This window comes from Pinus tabuliformis, chromosome Q, assembly GCF_031772625.1.
Source record: "Pinus tabuliformis cultivar Carrire ecotype Pingquan chromosome Q, CPIR1, whole genome shotgun sequence".
Lineage (NCBI taxonomy): Eukaryota > Viridiplantae > Streptophyta > Pinopsida > Pinales > Pinaceae > Pinus > Pinus tabuliformis.
In genome coordinates, this window is record NC_142296.1 from 416,742,656 (window position 1) to 416,764,503 (window position 21,848).

The window sequence follows — 21,848 nt, forward strand, 5'->3', positions numbered from 1 at the left end:
AATGTTATGAAACCAGCTCAAGAAAAAGATAGAAAAGATAGATCAACGCCTTAAAATTCAGCCTCTTTGAGGGGGCAACCTCCTTTACATTACATAAATGAACAATTCTTGGATGATTCAAATGACAAAACCTCCTTTCTATATATAGGAGTCTAAGGAGTCACAATATAACCCAGCCGACCTAACAATAATAATATAAAGCCACAAAAATAACAATAGAGGGATTCTATGGGGCACAGTAATAACAATATGGGGACAATAGGGGCACAACAATATTAATAAGGGGTACAACTACAATAGTAATGGGGTAATCACTAGTATTATAGGGACCCAACAATGTCCATATCTTCTATGCCATAGTTTGATGGGATTGATTCCATTTGAACTAGGGCTTGAGGAGATGGTGTTATGACTCTATATGGACTTCCTTCTCGTATTCCAATAACCCTAGCTTTATCAATGCTTGAATCTTTACCCCAAGCCAAAAATTTTCCATCTACAAAAGAAAATCTATCACCTTTATCTTTTAAGCAATAAATTGAAAGTAAACACTTTTTCAAACCTGGAACATATAGTATATTTTTGAGATGTAGCCTTGCTCCATTGTGCAGCTTCAAAGAAGTTGATCCTAGGCCTTTAACAACATAGCCTTTGTTGTCTCCCAATTCCACTGCATGAGAATATTGTTCCTTTAATAGAGTGTGAATTTGTTTGCTATCTCATGTCATGTGTCTTGATGATCCACTATCAATAATCCATGCATTGTCATCATTGAGTGAACCTGTGAGTGCAGCCAAAAACTATTTTCTTTTGATCTTGTTAAATAAGTTGTAGATGATTCTTATGATCCAACTTCATATAATATTGAATCCCATTTTCAAGTATGTTATCATAGAGGGAGTAGTCATTTCTTACAAGCCAATAGAGTGATCTCCAATATTCCTTGACCTTAGCTCTTATACCATGTTGAGAAATCAATGCTAGTATAATTAGGGTTAGATTTCGCTTCCTTGATAATTACTTGTGAATTTTTTTTGCTTCTTTTATTTCTTTATTATATTCTTTCATCAAGAAATTACCAAATTATGTGTGTATGAAGATCACAAGAACAAGAGACACAAGATGTAGAGACTCTGCCAGCGAAAAAACCACGTCTAGGGGAAAACCCAATCCAACTTCTTCCTATAATAGTTAAGACGAGATAATCCAAGACTCTTCAACCTAGACATATACCTCCTCGAACCACCAAGTCAGCCCTTCCTTCCAGCAACTTCGATCTAGATATTTGACCTTGCAGAAACAACACTTTGACCCAGCAAATCCAAAATTTCAACCTTCCTAGTAGCAAAACTTCGACCCAACACATTCATAATTTCGACCTTCCGAGAAACATAACTTCGACCCAACAAATAACCCAGTAAATTCACATAAAATAGAGAGAAAGAAAACCCAGAAACTCTGACTTGTACTTCTTCCTTATTCTCAGTAAACTTCGCACTTTTTCTGCACTTCCTTGATGTGTATCGAACTTGTTGAGTTGATGTCCAAATAGATTGAACTACTCTTGTATATATAGCCTCTTCTGTGGGTTGAATTGTCCTCTTGTAGGCCGACTTCATCAGGCAAGGGTTGTCTTGGTGTGGAGGTGACAAATTACATTTTTGACTCAATAATAATTCTTTTTACATGATTGAAAAACCCAAGAAGGGTCTCATTAAATGGAAAATGACTCTAGTGACTCAAAATAAAACCTATAAGTCCTCAATGGGGACTTTGACCTATAAAATGATGACCCAAGCAAGAAACTCATGCTTTAATAAGTCATTGTAATAATAAATAAACAAATCTTTTTCATTCTTTGAATCAAATATAAATATGAATATTGAACCTAGTTACATTCTTCAACACTCCCTCTTAACTAGGGAGGTATTCATAATTTACACGTGTATATAAAAGTATAAGGAAGATCAAAAAACACAAGAAATACGAAGAACCTAGGCACACACGTTGCCACAGACTAGATTCCTGACCAAGGAAATCTATCCGAGTGGGACTAAGATGGACTAAAGCTTCCTGCCTCTCTAGGTACCATTAGGCTTACTTTCTAACCATCAACCGAGGGAACTAGGTTCGTAATTCAAGGCCAGCGCTCTATGACCAATGCCACCCTCCCTACTTTGGGAACTAGAAATCAACACGTATTTTGGCCAAATGTCCTCCTAGATATTTTGTATCACACAAGATACCTCCTCAAGTCTCTTCCAAACACTTTTCGTTAATGAAATCAGTGATATCAACCAAACCAAGCATGCTTCTCAAATATTCAAACTTCTTATTAGGAAGATACTTGGTCAGCACATCAACTACTTGTTCGTCAGTCAAAACATAGTGTAGCTTCATGATCCCATCTTGTACCAAAATTTTGATATAGTGGTACTTATTATTGATATGCTTTGTCCTTTCATGGAAAACATGATCTTCAAACATCTTAAAACTGCTTTGATTATCACAATTTATCACAGTAGGACTTATAGGTTTCTCAAACAAATCTGACAGAAGTTTCCTTAATCATACAACCTCCTTTCCTACTTGACATGCAGCCACATACTCAAATTCAACACTACTTAAAGTAACAGGATCTTGCTTTCTACTCATTCATGAAATCATTGCAAATCCCAAACTAAAACATCCACCAGTAATGCTTCTTCCATTAGTCTCACTGCCACCCCAATTAGAATCTGTAAAACATGTCAGCTTGACTTCCTTGCTATCCTACTTTAGGAAGTGATGAATATTAACACTTAGATATATTAATATATGCTTGGAAGCTATCCAATGATCATGATGAGGCTCCAACTGAAATTGACTAAGAATGTTCACAACAAAGCATGTATCTAGTCAAGTGTTTACCAGATATATCAGAGAACCCACCAACTTTTGATAGGAGGTAGGATCTACGAGACTTGATTCAGAGCTTATTTACTTCTTGAGATTTGTGATCATGGGAATAGTCATGGGCTTGGAATCCATCATATCGAATTTATGCAATAACTTAATTATATACTTTCTTTTCCCCAGATATATCTCCCCAGGTTCCTTCCATACTTCCAAACCTAGGTAATAATGCATCAGTCCCAGATCCAAGCAAGAAATTGAAAGTAAATTCTTTTTCAAACCTGGAACGTAGAGTATATTTTTGAGATGTAGCTTTGCTCCATTGTCCAGCTTCAAAGAATTTGATCCCAGGCCTTTAACAACATATCTTTTGTTGTCTCCCAATTCCACTGCATGAGAAGATTGTTCCTTTGATAGAGCGTGAAGTTGTTTGCTATCTCTTATCATGTGTCTTGATCACCCACTATCAATAATCCATGCATTTTCATCATTTAGTGAACCTGTGAGTGCAACCAAAAGCCCTTTGCTTTTGATCTTGTTAAATAAGTTGTAGATGATTCTTTTGATCCAGATTCCTGTAATATTGGATTCTATTTTCAAGTATCTTATCATAGAGGGAATAGTCCTTTCTTTCAAACCAATAGAGTGATCTCCAATATTCCTTAACCTTAGCTCTGATACCATGTTGAGAAATCAATGTTAGTATAATTAGGGTTAGATTTCTTTTCCTTGATAATTACTTGTGAATTATGTTGGCTTATTTTATTTCTTTATTATATTATCTTTCATCAAGCAATTACCAAATTATGTGTGTATGAATATCACAAGAACAAGAGACACAAGATGTATGCACTCTACTAGGGAAAAACCCAGTCAAAATTCTTCCTATAGTAGTTAAGACGAGATAATCCAAGACTCTTCAACCTAGACACAGACCTCCTCCAACCACCAAGTCAACCCTTCCTTCTAGCAACTTCGATCTAGATCTTCGACCTTGTAGTAACATCACTTCAACCCAGTAAATCCAAAATTTTGACCTTCCCAGCAGCAAAACTTCAACCCAACACATTTAGAATTTCGACCTTCCTAGTAGCAGAACTTCAATCCAACAAATAGCCTAGTAACTTCGCATAAGAGAGAGAGAGAGAGAGAGCCCAGAAACTTTGACTTGCACTTCTTCCTTCTTCTCCTTGAACTTCACACTTTTTCTGCACTTCCTTGATGTGTATCGAACTTGTTGAGTTGATGTCCAAATAGATTGAACTGCTCTTGTATATATAGCCTCTTATGTGGGTTGAATTGTCCTCTTGTAGGCCTACTTCATCAAGAAAGGGCCAACTTGGTGTGGAGGTGACAAATTACATTTTTGACTCAATAATAATTCTTTTCACATGGTTGAAAAGCCCAAGAAGGTTCTCATTAAATAGACAATGACTCTAATGACTTAGTATAAAACCTAGAAGTCCTCAATGGGGACTTTGACCTTTAAAATGATGACCCAAGCATGAAACCCATGCTTTAATAAGTCATTGTAATAATAATAAAAATTCATTTTTCATTCTTTGAATCAAATATAAATATGAAGACCAAACCTATTTACATTCTTCAACAACATTGCAGACCTAGCTCTAATAGAGTGGGTGGCGCAAGTTTTATTTATGCTTGTGTAAGCATTAGGTCTCGTAAGGCATGGAAAGGCATGGATGAGTTAGCAGATGGGGTCAAGTTGCCACATGGGTGTTGACTGAGTTGGCCATGTAGGCACCACATCAGTGCACGTTAGTGCCATGTCTCAGGTCAAGGTGACCCAACAGAGTTTAATAGGAAATCCTTATGGGGTTATAACTTATGAATTTGAAGCTCGATGGAGGAAAAATTATATATCGTCGGAATTATCTCGATGAGCAGAACACAATGGTATCGTTCATTCTAAATTTTGCAAGAGTGAAGGAGGAAAACCATTTGGACCTCATCTCCATAACTAGACTTTGGAGGTCGGGTCCAACATAAGATCTGCCTTCTACTACCTTAGGAAGGGATATGGATAGTAGGGGGTATGTCACAACAAAGGACTTAAGCTCGCATTAAAGATGGCTTTCCAAGCGATCCAAATGAGTATCTAAGCTAACCGAACATGAGCATCGATATCGATGCACTTGCTTGATCTGATTCAAGGAAGAAATGATGTCATTATGATCTTCATACTTCTCTTTTAAGACTCTACCCAAAAGAGTTTTCATTTTCCAATGGAGGGTGATGGATTTTAGGTACTAGATTTGTCTTCCCTTAGTATGACCATGGTCAGGAACCTAATGGTCTACCTCCTCTAGAATTTTAGAGTCGAAATATGCCTAGCAGTCATTAGTGGTGACAATTTCAAATTGGTGGATTTCTTCATGAATGTCAGGAGGTATAATAGAGTGGAATATGGATACAGGTTCCTTGGCTTAAGCTCGGGCACATGTCCGACCTTGCGATCCTCTACCATCGACTCCCTTCTGGCTATGCAGATATTGTCAACGTGTTTTGCACCAATAGGAAAGAAGTCGAACGAGATTACTAAACCCAAACAAACCAAAACTGAGGGGATTGATACTAAATAGGCTGAGACATAAGAAAGGTCAGAAGATATAGGGTATTTGGGACATCTCGATCCAACACAAATAAAATTACCAATAAACCAAAGGCAGATAAGGCCACCTCTAGGTAGAAACACTTGCTTTCTAGGAGAACCCAAGGCGTAGGACATTGTGAACCCGCATTAAATTAAAAGGAAATATCAAAACTTGAACCAAACAAACACATAGTAATAACAACAGATAACGAGGGTTAAGATAAAAGCATGTAACCTAAAAGCGCTAGCCCATTTTTCTGGAGCTGGAAAGGTTTTAGACGCTGAGTGGATGGTGGTGACACTGATAAGGTTTCAAAAATTGAGTGCAGGGTGGCGATGCCGATAGCTTCCGCCTTCAACCCCAATGAAATTTGTAGTGTTATGAGGCATAAACGCTTTGTATGCTTAGTTTCTGGCTTGATCCATAATCCATCCCTAGAAAGCAACTATTCCTACCAGACTTAGAAGTCAATTTGGCTTGCATGCAATCACAGGTCACTACCACTGTATAACCTTTGTAAAGCGACCCCTTCTCAGAAAAATGCCAAGAATCACGCCATAGCTCGAAATACTTTCCTTTGTGCATATGACTGACATTATCATACAACCAAGAAAATTAATCCCACCAACAATGGGGAAGGAGTCTAGGCACCATAAATTCTGATGAACAATGATACGCTTCATAAGACAAGTGAATTGAAAAAGGCTTAACACCATAGTGAATGGAGAATGAACTCACATGTGTTATGTATGGGGTGGGATGGCAATGCTAACCCCCTCTTAAATGCAGTGGGAGGTGGTAGGGTGGAGGGCGCACCCCCCTAACTCCATTGTCGCGTCACCAATCACCTTGATCAGGGGAAAACAATATTTCAGTCTAAATAATATACATTAAAAGAAGCAATAATTATGTCGATACACATAACTCTTTTGGAATAGGGCATTCATAATTTTAATTTACTTCTTAATAATTATTAGGTGGATGGTAGGCATTTAACCTCCATAGAATATTCTTAGTAGTATACACAAATCAAAGACTAAGATTTATTACCAAAGTAGTTATGATTTATTTACCCTTTTAATTAAATTCATTATTGCTCGGAGAGGCACTCTATAGCTCAATACATGAGGGAGATGATGTCACATAATGTTACATTAAAAAAAATTAATATATATATGTGTGTGTGTGTGTGTGTAGGCTAATATATGTATATGCAAGAGATGTTGTGTGTAACATTACTTTAGAAAAAAATAATAGTGTTACATTAAAAATCATTGTCGGCCATAAATAAAATACTTCAATTTTCACTTTTTTTTTTACATTAGACTTTATATAGTGAGATAAAGTAATTGAAATTAAAAATAAAAATAAAAATCAATTTTTAGTAATTGATTCAACATCTAATGCCTATAGTATGCTACAAATATAGTATGTTACAAATGTGTGAAAATAAAATAAAAATAACCCTATGAAAATTACTAATTAAAAATAAATAAAAAAGGCCCATGGTTTTAAGAATCCATGGTATTAACCCATGGTATTCAAGTGGAATATAACCTATATCAGGGGGAAATTAAACTAGCTTAGATACATCTTAGTTTGATGTTATATTTAGATACATAACTAGTCATAGAAAATGATGACATTGAACCCATGTAGCCTGTAAAGGTAAAAGTTCTTTTTTGATATGTTTGTGCTGGGAATTCATATGTATGTTAGAGGTAGATACATAACTAGTCATAGGAAATGATGACATTGAACCCATGTAGCTTGTAAAGGTTAAAAAAAAATTTGATATGTTTGTGCTGGAATTTGTATGTTATAGGTGGCTGGAATATTAGGAAAAATGTAATTATTACATTTTATCTAATATTTTTTCCTACATCCATCCACTTTTTACTAGGTTATATTGAGTAAAATATAATATTATAATATTACATTTTACCCAATATTTCCCCTCAATTGGTCCACTTCTCATTGTAATTTTTCTTTATGTTTGAAGTTTGAAAATAATCAAACTCAACTATAAAATTAGCACGTGTAGGAAGAAATATCGAATAAAATGTAATATTTAGGCTGAGGTGTGATGGGGAATATTACGTAAAATGTAATAATATTACATTTTAATTGGTATTTCGCCTCACCCATAGCCATTTTTTATTGGTTGGGGGTGGTGATAAATATTGTAATACTAGTATAACCACATTAAAAATATTAATGTGGTTGATATAGTCGAAGGCTTCATAAATATAACAAAAGAAAATATTGCAACATGCCTTACCAATCCACTCATTTACCTGATTAACCAAGTATAAAAAGATTATGGGCCAACTTTAACTTGAGAGGAAAAAGGAATGACACATCTTAGTGTAAAATGGACCATTACATTTACCTGATTAACCATGTATAAAAATATTATGGATAAACTTTAACTTGAGAAAAAATAATTTCCGCGTCTAATTAGAATATAAACTTATTAGAATTGGAATAATCTCAAATCCTTAGGAAATTGGTGTGCAAGGAGCTACATGACACGAATCTAATTTAACTTGAGAAAAAAAAGGAATTACATATCTTATTCTAAAATAGACCATTTTGTTAAATAAAATTTGCTTATATATTAATTTCCCCATCTAATTAGAATATGAACATATTAGAATTGGAATAATCTCAAATCCCTAGGAAAGCGGTGAGTAAGGAGCCACATGGCACAAATATAATCATATGCTGAGCATATTCCCTTGAGAATCAATCTAATCCGTAAATTAAAACAATAAAAAATAAAAAGTCAATTGATCCTATCCACCTTTAAGTTGAAATAAGAAGCCTCCAAGATTCCCCCTCACCTAATTCACTTTTTATTAAAAAATTTCATTAAAAGTTTTTGTTTTTTTTTGTTTTTTTTAATAATATTTGAGGTTCATAAATAAACCTAACTCGTATGTAAACATTTGATCCCATTGTGATAGAGATGTTGTAATCTCTAACATTTTGCCCGTAAAAATAAAATAAAAAACATAAAAATTAATAATTAAACCTGCTTAGATCCATCCTAAACATAAACTTAATAATTATATTTATATTTATAATTAATTATAATTAATAATTAAACCAGCCTAGATCCATCTTAATTCTGGATCTACCAAGCCGAGAGGGATCAAATATTTCTTGAGATGCAAACCTCTTTTAAAGTGAAAAGAGATTTGATCCCTATCTGCTGCGAGGAGTTAAAATGGATCTAGGCTGGTAAAAAGAAAAGTTGAGTTATGGTTTTTTTAGGCATATGGTATTGTTAAGCAATGATATTTGTAATTGATTTTCGAGATCCATCCCATTCAAGTGTTAGAAAATATAGAGAGTGATAATACAAAACATAAAGTTGAGTTATCGTTTTTTTAGGCATATGGTATTGTTTGATTTTTCGGATCCATCCCATTCAAGTGTTAGAAAATATAGAGAGTGATAATACAAAACACAAATCACACTTGAGTTAAAATGGATCTAGGCTAGTTAAAAGAAAAGTTGAGTTATGGATTTTTTAGGCATATGGTATTGTTAAGCAATAATATTTGTATTTTATTTTTTGGATCCATCCCATTCAAGTGTTAGAAAATATAGAGAGCGATAATACAAAACACAAATCACACTCACTGTATTTTATTGATCTCAATGGTTACATATTTATAGTATCTAGATTACTAACAACGACACATCTAGATAGCTATTACAACTCACACATAGGAAATTGACTACTTCTAGATTGACACCTAAGGACTCACAATGACAACCCACACATGACATGGAAGCATTACTTCCAACACCCTCCCTTAATGCTTAAATATTAAAAACACACATTACAACAACAATATGACATATGTCTTACTGGTCTTCATCAGCACTGGCATCCACTCTGGAATCTCGCAAACACTGTTCTTTCTTCACCACCACATCTTCGAGCTGCCACTTGACCTCTGTTTAAAACATAACTGCTTCAGACCATCTTTGACGTACTTTGCAGAATTGACGCTTCTTGACCTCCCGGAGTAGGACAAGTCAGTCTCAATACTGAACCGTCCTATGGACACACCTCCATCTGTTGAATACATGGCCTTGCGTTGTATTCCCCAGTTATCTAGGAAGGTAGTCTGAGTACTGAATGTATTCAGAAGTCAATTTGACAAGATGACCTCTTAAACACATAATCAAATTAACTAGTAAGTTGATGTTCTCGGTTCAATAGGTTGCCACCAGCTTATAACAAATTATACATAATCAAATTCGTGATATATTCTTATGTCACATATACATCAATAACCACCAATTTAAAATATATTAATATGTTTTACAATTTTACAATGATTACACTTTAACAATAACACATTAAAACACATTTCAACTCTCACCTTTCACCACTTAAAAAATTATTTTAAATCCTTTAAACCACATGCAATTTACTCTCCATAAAAACAAACTCACATTGTATGGGTTGGCTTGAAAATCAAAATCAACCCTTTGAAGAATATTAGCTTTATCGGCCACCATGTTCAAAGTAGATATTGGACCAAAAATCACCCAAGGATTAGACACTGCATTTCATGCCTATGATAATTGATATGAGATATGTTCACCATAGCTCATTGGCGAAATCAATGGTTGTTGTTTAGTATATTGCAGAGCTCTGCCCATTTCTTTCAATGGGGCAATATAATTGTAGATCTTTGTCCCAAATGACTGTGATGCAGCCATTCGATCTAGAATATTCCATGCTACATGTAGCCACAATGCCCTTCTGGAGCTCGATTTGGCTAAAAGTTCATAGACACAAAAAATACTTCTTCACTACTTGACTTGGTGAAATGAAACAAACAACCCTTTGCAGGCATAGTCATGAGCAACAATTAAACTCTACAGTTTTGCAGGCCGAGTAGACTGCTCGAGCCTTCTCCTTGAATGTCCTGATGACCCATGACAAGTCAAGAGCAGATCGAATTTTTTTCGAGCATCGATACATTGCAAGATGTATCTTTTGTCTTTCTTTTACACAGATCCTCTTTCCACTGTCAATCATCAAAGGCACAAAAACTCCAGATCTATTCAAGAAACAAATATACACACAACTCACTAAAAATAAACTCTCACACATTAAATATAAATGGTCACACACCTATACTAATACGTACAAAAACAATAACATTGAGGCTCTCTCACATCTTCCTAGCCCTCGTGTGAAGGAGTCAAGCCATAATAGGCTCGGATACCATGTTAGAAAATATAGAGAGTGATAATACACAACACAAATCACACTCATTGTATTTTATTGATCTTAATGGTTACATATTTATAGTATCTAGATCACTGACGACGACACATCTAGATAGCTATTACAACTCACACATAGGAAACTGACTACTTCTAGATTGACACCTAGGGGCTCACAATGACAACTCACACATGACATGGAAGCATTACTTCCAACATCAAGTTGATATTAAATCGACATTTCGAACCTGCCACTGAGGTTCATCATTAGGGAACAGAAATATATGGAAAATTGATTCAACCTTGGTATGATAAATAAGGGAATGTATTTTAGGTTTTACAAAAGCAATGATATTGTAACAAAGTTTATTTATAGATTAAGAATCTCCATAATAAAATGTCATATAAATTGAGATATGGTTTTTTGGGCATATAGTATTGTTAAACAATAATATTGTAACAAAATTTTATATAAATTAAAATCTCCATAATAAAATAAAGTGAATCTCTATAATTAAAAATTTTGTTACATGATATTTTTTTCAACTTATATATAAATTTTTTAATCATTAATAAAATAATTATCCTTTTAAATAAAATTATAATTTAGTTAATTATTATAATTTTTTAAATTTTAACCATTTAAAAATTACTTTGATTACTTTAATGAAAGCACTACTTCATAAATATATAATTTTAATTTCATATATTATAATCTTACCACAATCACCGTCAATACCAACCTTAAAAAATTTATTTAAATATTTTAAAAAATGACGGATAACGAAAAATTGGACACAAGTACAGCGTTTATGTTCCCACGCACTTTCCAAGCTCCTTCCGTTATCGGTATCATTACGTACTTTCATGTCTCAATTAAACGGTGGTAATGGTGATTGAAAAAATATCCACAAAATTTCGTTGACTTCTAAGGCTTTAACTAGTCGGAAGAATTGTCGGGAAAGTTATAGAAATTTTAGTTATATTTAGAGAAAATTTGACAAGGATTTTTGTAAATCTAAATTATAGTTGTTAAACTTCGAAATTTTAGGTGCCCTAGATGTTTTTGATGGCGCTGAATCATTTCCACCATCAAAAACATGATTCAAATATTGTTTCTACAAAATTTTTTGAAATATTTTTGCCCCGATTCGGACCACTTCCGCCTCGTACAATTCCTCCACATCGATAGACGACTCATATATCTAATCCCATTTAAACGCACATCCCAATGTTGTTCGACTAGCCTTCGCTTTCAACGAATTTGCAAGGAAGCTTCGTTGAGCTTCGTGACATCAAAATCTTGTTCCTCCTGGCTCGGAGCCGCAATAGTATATGATGTTTGTTCCATGCGTATGACGTCATCTGTTTGTCAGTTGTGCAGTATTAGCATATAAATTGTTCTCGTGTGACCAAAATGTGATAAATCTGAAGGTTCTAAGAACGTGGTCTGTGCGAGCTATTGGGGAATGAATTTGGGCTTTCATGGCTCTGTGTCCTGCACTGCCCATTAAGGTTTCTCTGCCATAAAAAGAGCGCTACTGACAACAGAGGATAGTTATACTACACATGTGAGTAACCTCCTCTTAACTTGGCAGGTTTAGTGTAACCTCCTCTTAACTTGGCAGGTTTAGATACTTTTAGAGGGAGTGTTTAGAGGATTTCAAGCATGCACCTTATAAAATAGAATGGAAATTTTTTGGTTTACTGTCATGGTTATAGAATACACTATTTGTATTTACGTCGTATAGAAGCATTTTAGTTTTTAATGGCTTTGTTAGCTAGGACTTTGGTTCCAAAGATTCCAAATTCATATTTCACTGGTCAAATTCAAGTTTCAATTGCCAATTGCCAATAGTTTTGTTAGCAAGAACTTTGGTCCCCAAAGATTCCAAATTCAAGGTTTCTAGTCTCGATGGCCAATGGTTTTGTTACCAAATATTTCGGTCCTAAAAATAATAATAATAAATATTATACATTATTTATATGTAAATGATTAGTTTAATAGATTTTTTGGACTTTCCTGTGCTGGAATCTAACACAAAAATTTGATATGAAATTTTGATTTGTGTTATTTAAACTTGCTTTTTGATTGTATATCTGGATTCAGCACCCTCAAAAACTTTTAGGACACATCAATTGTATAAGGGTTACTCATCAAACTTGTGATTTCAATAAATTCTTGCTAAATTTTTATAGAAATTGAAAAACTTCCAAAAAAATTACACTAAAAACCACTCGTTTTTATAAATATTACATTCATCTCATCAAATAAAATGAAAAAACAATAAATAATTATATTGCTTATTATTTATCCTCCTAAATCTATATTATAGATGTCTAATAATGTCCACTACATATAAGTCACAACTTCTAAAATCAAGTTGCTCTTTGGCTTTGGCCCAAAGGTAGAGATACCTTTGTTGTGGCACAATTCAGTAGGTAGCTGCATCTGTACAATAAAGTCATACGTTAAATTTAATGTGGTTACATTGTATATACAACAATAAAATAAAAGACCATTGATATCAGTGTTTTTATGGAGTTGTTAGGATTGGTGTGTGATAATATTATATATAAACCTTAATATCGGGAAAGGTATTATTAATATATAAATCGGAGTAATATACTCATAAATTAGTGTTTTTTATATGTTTTTTTATATTAAAATTTTAATATGAAGTTTATTATTTTTTATTTTCTGTATATATAAATTTTAATATAGAAAAACAAATAGTTCACCAAATCATTCTGGTTAAGATGAATTTATTATATTCTAAAATTTAAACAAACACGTTACGCATAAATTTTAAAAATTAATATGTAATAATATTATATATAAAATTATTATTAAAATATAAATCAGAGTAATATATATATCTTCACACATAAATTAATGTTTTTTTATATCATAATGATATATTATATAAATCTTAATATGGGATTTATTATTTTTTATATCCACAGTTTCACAATTTATATATAAACAAACTGTTAGTCAAACCAGTCTAGTTAAAATGAATTTATTAGGTTCTAATATAAAAATAATGTTGTGTTTTCTAACGTTTATTGGTTAGGAAGTGAGTGCGTTTGCTGGTTTATTTTCTCATTTTTTAATGTCTTTTTGAACATTATAAGGATTAATGTTTGGTTGATTAGGAAGTAAGCGTGTTTGTTGTTTATTTTTATTTTTTCTACTTTATAGCATCTGTAAGTATATATAAAATAAAATTTATTTATCATTTAAAAACTTTTTTTACAATTATGAAATGAAATCTCAGTCATAGTATATTGGTGTCAGATTTATGTGAGAGTTTTTACTTACATATTAGTGATGGCCACAGTGCAGTGACAGCTTTTATTAACTTATGTTTAATTTGTTGCAATTCATTGCTTGGTTCTGTTACTTTTTCCCTTTGGATTGATAGTCCTCTTGTTGGAGTGGCATTTTTTGGCACTTAGATTGTGGGAAACATTTTTTTTTGGTTGGGAGAAATTGTAAATTAGTTGACATTAGGTTAGGATATACTTAAAAATTATTAATTTATTAATACTAAATTGAAAAGATGTTAATTTGTTGACAGTATAATATTCTATCAAAAGTAAGAAAAATTTAGGTAAAAATCATATCATCAAAGTTTTGTCTATTTTCCAGCCATCTAATGTGGTTCATTGTCAGGATGAGATGAACCACAGGATAATTCTAGAAAAAACTCTGGTGATATAATTTTTACCAAAATTTTCTTACTTTTAATAATATAGATCACAAAAACCTAAATTCAATTAGTATAACATAGATCACAAAAACCTAAATTCAATTAGTATAACATTCTGTTTTAAATCGTACTCCAGAAATTATAACAGTTTGTTTATTGAGCCTTTTCATATGATTGTCTTGAAATTGTGAAGTGTTATTAATTTCAATATTCATTGGATTTTATCATATGCAGAACTGTTGCCTTGGTTTTAAGACAAATTTACTGAGTTTATTGTTCTATTCAAGTGATATCCATACTCAATTGGTTTTATTATAAGCAGAGATGTTTTATTGGTTCTGGTTTTAAGACAAATTTACAACTTAATTATTCTGTTTTTTATTTTTATTTTTTGCTTACCACTGATAGCCTTAAGTCTTGACTTGAATCTTTCCCATCCCTTGGACTCTTTGGTGTCAAAAACTGAGTTTTTTTGTTGGGCTCCAGGATCTCCTCAGTTTCATTTTGAAAATCAGAATTTATACAACATACCTAAGAGGTTGTTAATTTACTTTACTGACACTGAAACATTATGTTTCGAATCAAATCCTGAAGCTTGTAACTCTTTGTCTGTTGATTGTGAGCTTTATGTAATTTTCTTGAAATTGTACAGTTCTGCCTTTCTCCCTGCAATTGATTCACCATCCAGTTTCCTTGGGACTGCACTTTTTTTGGAGGTTGGATTCTTTAATGGCAATAATTGAATTTTTTTGGTTGGATTCGAGACTCTTTATTTGCTTCTAGTTTAGATTAGAAACATTGGTGCAACGATCTTTGTCTGTTGATTGTGAGCTTTATGTAATTTTCTTGAAATTGTACAGTTCTGCCTTTCTTCCTGCAACTGATTCACCATCCAGTTTCCTTGGCACTGCATCTTTTTTGGAGGTTGGATTCTTTAATGGCAATAATTGAATTTTTTTGGTTGGATTCGAGACTCTTTATTTGCTTCTAGTTTAGATAAGAAACATTGGTGCAACGATCTTGTTCTATATATATATATATCCCTTCAGCATTTGATCTATGAGCTTACATTATGTTCAATTTGAATGGTAACTTTTATTGTTCATTGAGTTTTTAGTTTCTTGATGTTTGAAAAGGAATCCATTGGCATGGTGGCTGCAGAACAAATGCTTTCAAGTTGTGTATATGAAATTGGATTTTCTTCATTCCAGAAGACCATTTGAGTTAGAACTTTGTTAGTACTTGAACAATATTTCTAAATTCAATCATTTTTTAGCATGTAGAATCGTAGTCAAAGCTCGTGTACTAAGTTATCAGGGTTCTTGAAAGTATTGATTCTGGAGTTTTTCACACACATTGTAGATATGTTAATGGTGGAGCAATTTGTTTGAATTCAGAATCTGATCATCTAATTCACAAAACATGGAGGACAAGATATTCCCTGCTTGGTCTAAAACTGTTGAAGAATGCTTAGAAGAATATGATGTGAGCTTAGAGAATGGTTTAAATTCTCATGAAGTGGAGAAACAACGTCAAATATATGGATGGAATGAGCTCCAGAAGAAAAATGGTACACCTTTGTGGAAGCTGGTAGTGGAGCAATTTGATGACACAGTTGTTAAAATACTTCTGGTGGCAGCTGGCATTTCATTTATTCTTGCCTATCTGCGTGATAATGTGTCTTCTGAGGAGGGTATAACAGCCTATGTAGAGCCCCTGGTCATTCTCTTGATTCTAATCCTTAATGCCATTGTTGGAGTATGGCAGGAGAATAATTCTGAGAAGGCTTTGGAAGCTCTCAAAGAAATGCAATCTGATAATGCAAAGGTCTTGAGAGATGGACATTATGTTGTAGATCTTCCCTCCAGAGAACTTGTTCCAGGAGATATAGTGGAACTGAAGGTGGGAGACAAGGTTCCTGCAGACATGAGAATTGTGTCCCTCAAGACATCCACCTTTAGGATGGAGCAGAGCTCCCTGACTGGAGAGAGCATGCCTGTGGTCAAAAGAACATATCCAGTCACCTTGTGTGACTGTGAGTTGCAGTCAAAAGAATGCATGGTGTTTGCAGGAACTACAGTTACCAATGGCTGCTGCACTTGTATTGTTGTGAGCACTGGCATGTTTACAGAAATAGGTAAAATTCAGGCACAAATTCAGGAAGCTTCAATGGAATGTCATGAGACCCCTTTGAAAAGAAAGTTAGATGAATTTGGTGAAAGACTGACAAAAGTGATTGGTGCTATTTGTATTCTTGTCTGGATCATGAACTACAAATATTTTCTTTCATGGGAAGTCATAGATGGGTGGCCAAAAAATATCAGGTTTTCCTTTGAGAAGTGTACTTACTACTTCAAGATTGCTGTAGCTCTGGCAGTTGCTGCTATACCAGAGGGATTGCCTGCTGTGATTACCACATGTTTGGCTCTTGGCACTCGTAAGATGGCACAAAAGAATGCTATTGTGCGTAAGCTACCTAGCGTGGAGACTTTGGGTTGCACCACAGTGATTTGCTCTGATAAGACAGGTACTCTTACAACCAATCAGATGTCTGTCAGTGAGTTTATAGCCATAGGGCACAGTGCTGGTTCACTTAGAGAGTTTACTGTTGAAGGAACAACATATAATCCTGAGGATGGAAAAATATTGGATTGGCCTGCACATAATATGGGGGCAAATTTAGAAACTCTAGCAGAAATTGCTGCAGTTTGCAATGATGCAGGGATATCTTGTCAAGGTCACCAGTTTCAAGCTACTGGTATTCCGACTGAGGCAGCCTTGAAGGTTAGTAATTGCTTAGATAATTGATTTGTTTGATTTGTTTACTAGTTTTCATGTTTTGTTTCACTATGTGAAAATGTCCAGCAATTTGGAAATACCTGGACTAGTAATGAATAGCAATGCAGAGGAATAATGAACAGAATGGAATCTCCACTTTGAAAAACCATCCTAAGGAACAATATATGACACATTTTTCCAATCAAGATAGAGAAGTCTGATTTCATGATCCATAGGTGATTCGTTATGAAATGGAACATCTGATATGATCTGCCATTTGTTGCTCTAATAACCTCCCCATTTGTTTCTGGCTTCTCGTGTGAAGGTATTGGTTGAAAAGATGGGAGTTCCAGATCCGATGGCAGGTGATACAAGTGTCATTTCTAACAGTAGCACAGTGAAATTAGGTGATTAATTATGCCCATAATCTGCTTAAAACATGTGATTCAGAATTTAAAAATCTTATCTTTTTGCAGGAAAGCATTGTATAATTGTGATTGGTTGGTTTTGTATAGGTAATTGTGATTGGTGGATACAAAGATCAAAGAGGTTGGCTTTAATGGAGTTTGATTGTGATCGGAAATCCATGGGTGTTATTGTCAAGGAACCATTGGGACAAAATCGTCTGCTAGTGAAGGTTCTCTTGTTTTATTCAGTTTTCCTCAATCTACTCAATGTTCGAAGGATTTCAATTGTGTACCTTGCATTGTTTCTATTTGATAATTATCATGATAATGTTACATTATCCCAGATTGCTTTGACCTTTCATTCGTGCACTTTGCCTTGTTTCTATTTGAAAATTATCTTGATAATGTTACATCATCCATGATTGCTCGTTAAAGGATAACTTTTAAACTAGGATTGGAAAAGTTCTAAAATTGCATATTTTCCCATACTTTGCCTTTATCTATTTGCAAAACATCATGATAATGTCATGTCCAAGATGTTTGGTTAAATGAATTGAAAAAGCCTAATATTGTAAATTTATATTTTCCTGTATGTTTTCTCAGTGCATTATGATAATGCCATGCCCAAGATACTATGATAATGTCATGTGGAAGATATTTCGGTAAAGTATAATTAATTTTAAAATTAGTAATTTCAAAATATTTATTATATTAGTGTAATTTTATATAATTATAAATAGTTATAATTTTAATATTTCTTAGAATTATTATGGAAATGATGATAGAAAATTATTGATGATATAGGCATGGAAATATATATTCAAAATATATATAGTTTAATTTCTAGTATTTGAAATGTAATCAAGATTATGGACACAGATGGCTTGCTACTTTGTATTGACTTTCTTAACATGTATTTTTTACTAAGAAAATAAGTCAAACCAACTTTGTTTGGCAATATTAAAGTTTAGCTATTTTTGCAGGGTGCCATTGAAAATTTGCTTGAAAGGAGTGCTTTTCAACAACTTGCAGATGGATCAGTGGTTGAATTAGACGATGCATCAAGGGAATTACTCTTGAGGAAGTTTCATCAAATGAGTTCAAAGGCTTTGCGTTGTTTGGGATTGGCATACAAGGAAGATTTGGGAGATTTCAATGATTATGATGGAGAGAAACATCCTGCTCATATGAAATTGTTGGACCCAACCAATTACTCTGATATAGAAAACAACCTTATCTTTGTTGGTCTTGTTGGATTAAGAGTAAGTTTTGGCATTTTTAAGGATTATTGTGCCTACATTTTTTCTTGAGTCTCTTATCTTTTATCTAATATGATGCTTGAAATATGGCCCATTGTGGGTTTGTGGTAGGATACCTTCTTTTCTCAATGCATTGTATTCTTTTCTAATGAACATACTAACATGGCCAACTTCAATTAATAGGATCCTCCTCGTAAAGAAGTTCGCAAGGCCATTGAGGATTGTGGAGATGCAGGTATTCGAGTAATGGTGATCACTGGTGATAGCAAGTCCACAGCAGAAGCCATATGTCAGGAAATAGGTGTGTTCTATGAAGGAGAGGATCTCGGTGGTAAAAGTTTTACTGGAAAAGAGTTCATGAAACTCCCTTTGGATAAGCGCGTTGAAATCTTGGCAAAACCAGGTGGTCGGGTTTTCTCTCGAGCAGAACCAAAGCATAAGAAGGATATAGTTTGGATGCTCAAAGAAATTGGTGAAGTTGTGGCAATGACTGGAGATGGTGTCAATGATGCCCCTGCTTTGAAGCTTGCAGACATTGGAATAGCCATGGGAATCGCTGGGACAGAGGTATGCTTACAATTTCTTCCACAAGATTTTCCATTTACTTCTTTTGTTTTTTTCATTCCCCACTGATTTCTTAGGAGTTTGCATTGACACGAAATTATAATTTATGTTTAGAAGGAGTATTTTATAATTTCTAATAAGGTTAGTGTCTCCTGCATGTGACCTAAAGGAAGAATTAAAAAAGATGCACATTAGATTTCACTAGCAGTATTATAAGGTTCTAACTTGTGATGTTGTTTTCATCGTTATTATTCACTACATTTACTATTCTTTTCAAAATATAAACATGTATTATAAATTTTCAATCTAAGTTGCTCATCTTAGTGTTTTTTTATCATGTTTTTACCTTAAAACAACTCAAATTTTTATTTAGGCATCATCTGAAATATTAGGAAAAAAATATTGAAGCCTCTAGGTTATTTTGAATTAGGGACCTGTGCTCTCGTAAGATGGATTGGTAGATGGTTTTATACCCATATTAGTTTTTGGTACACAGTTAAATGTGTGTGATATTATAGAAATATCACATTAATAAAGTAATCCCTTTCCAAAAGCTATAGAAATAAAAAAATTGGGGGATGAATGTTTTGTTACTTTCATAATTTTATCTTTTTTATTTAAAGTGAAAATTATAACAATTTAATGAAAGATCATTCTTCAATTACATTACTATGTAAGGAATTTGAGGCTTGTACATTGTGTACACATTTCTTTGTGTGTTTTAGGTTGCCAAGGAAGCATCAGATATGATATTAGCTGATGATAATTTCAGCACTATTGTTTCAGCTATTGCAGAAGGTCGTTCCATCTACAACAACATGAAATCTTTCATAAGGTATCCATTTCTATGTCTAGATACAAATATAAAAACTTTTTATCAAGTTCATTTTCTTCCAAGTTTAGTATACTCCTTTTTTGTACTCTTATTTTTTGGTATTCATTATAGGTACATGATATCATCTAATATGGGAGAGGTGGCTTCCATATTTATAACCGCTATGTTAGGCATGCCTGAAGGCTTGATACCTGTGCAACTTTTATGGGTGAATTTAGTCACGGATGGTCCTCCAGCAACAGCTCTTGGATTTAATCCCGCTGACAAAGATATAATGCAAAAACCACCTCGTAAAGGCAATGATGCCCTGATTAGTGCGTGGGTGTTTTTCCATTACATGGTATTCATCCTTTTATACATTTGGTTATTTTTTTCTTAAAATCTCAAAATTCTGTTTTTTTCTTCTTTAATCATCATCTTTAATGTTTTTCCCTCTCTTTCAACTGCAGGTTAGTGGTTTATATGTTGGAATTGCAACAGTAGGTGTTTTTGCTTTGTGGTACACACATGATTCATTTTTAGGGATACAATTCTCTACGGATGGCCACACATTGGTAACCTTTTCGCAGCTCAGGTCTTGGGGAGAGTGCCCATCTTGGGAGGGTTTCGAGGTTTCACCATTTTCCATCGGTGGGAAAACTCTCTCATTTTCCAATCCTTGCGATTATTTTTCAACTGGAAAAGTAAAAGCTACAACCCTTTCCCTCTCCGTATTGGTGTCCATTGAAATGTTCAACACATTAAATTCTCTATCAGAGGATAATAGTTTGCTCACTATGCCACCTTGGACTAATCCTTGGCTATTGGTGGCAATGTCTATTTCATTTGGACTTCACTTTCTGATCCTTTATGTTCCATTTCTAGCCAATATCTTTGGCATCGTACCCTTGACTTTAAGTGAATGGTGTGTAGTTATAGTAGTTTCATTTCCAGTGATTATGATAGATGAAGTGTTGAAACTAGTTCATAGGAGAATGCGTAAAGGACATAAAAAATACAAACTTGTTTAAACCACCTGGTCATATTAGTGTAAAACAATATATATTCAACCATACTTATTATATAAAGTGTGGATTGACATGTACATATTTTTTTATCTGGACTAATTGGGTGGATGAATGTATCAAGGGAATTATGTATCTACAGATGGCATACATGCCATAAACGTTTTTCTATGTTTGGAATAGTTCTAATTACCTCTATATTTTATAAATAAAAGGAGAGTTAGGGAAATGTAGTGTTGTTATGTCCTTTGAGATTTCAAAAAATACTTTAAAAACTTGTATTGCCTTAAAATTTCAATATAATCAATGGTTGAAAAGTTATTTAGACTTGTGGATTTTATTTTACAAGGATATGAATTCAAGATCTATATCTATGGTAACTCACTAAACTTAGACGCATGTTATTGAATTTTGAATTTTGAATATGAGAAGTTTTCTTATACCATAATTAGGACATGGTGTGGCTCAAACTAGGTTTCATGTCATAACTTGATACTTGAAACAAGTAACATTCAA

General features: G+C 33.6%; 1 protein-coding gene across 1 annotated transcript; it reads left to right on the forward strand.

The window, feature by feature from the left end:
• The first annotated feature begins 12,203 nt into the window (after positions 1 to 12,203).
• LOC149219971 (calcium-transporting ATPase, endoplasmic reticulum-type-like) lies at positions 12,204 to 21,466 on the forward strand. Its single transcript, XM_089382702.1, has 9 exons — positions 12,204 to 12,340; positions 15,883 to 17,269; positions 17,589 to 17,670; positions 17,779 to 17,900; positions 18,654 to 18,932; positions 19,113 to 19,496; positions 20,219 to 20,328; positions 20,440 to 20,668; positions 20,778 to 21,466. The coding sequence occupies exons 2-9, from the start codon at positions 15,908 to 15,910 to the stop codon at positions 21,336 to 21,338; spliced, it is 3,129 nt and encodes a 1,042-aa protein (XP_089238828.1). The 5' UTR covers positions 12,204 to 12,340; positions 15,883 to 15,907; the 3' UTR covers positions 21,339 to 21,466.
• Positions 21,467 to 21,848: the final 382 nt, after the last annotated feature.

Bases quoted from the DNA above. Each gene is read 5' to 3' on its own strand.
- LOC149219971 (XM_089382702.1), top strand. From the start codon at position 15,908: ATGGAGGACAAGATATTCCCTGCTTGGTCTAAAACTGTTGAAGAATGC. The intron at 17,901-18,653 runs GTTCTCTTGTTT...CTATTTTTGCAG, and splicing joins AAAATCGTCTGCTAGTGAAG to GGTGCCATTGAAAATTTGCT. The intron at 20,329-20,439 runs GTATCCATTTCT...TATTCATTATAG, and splicing joins AACATGAAATCTTTCATAAG to GTACATGATATCATCTAATA.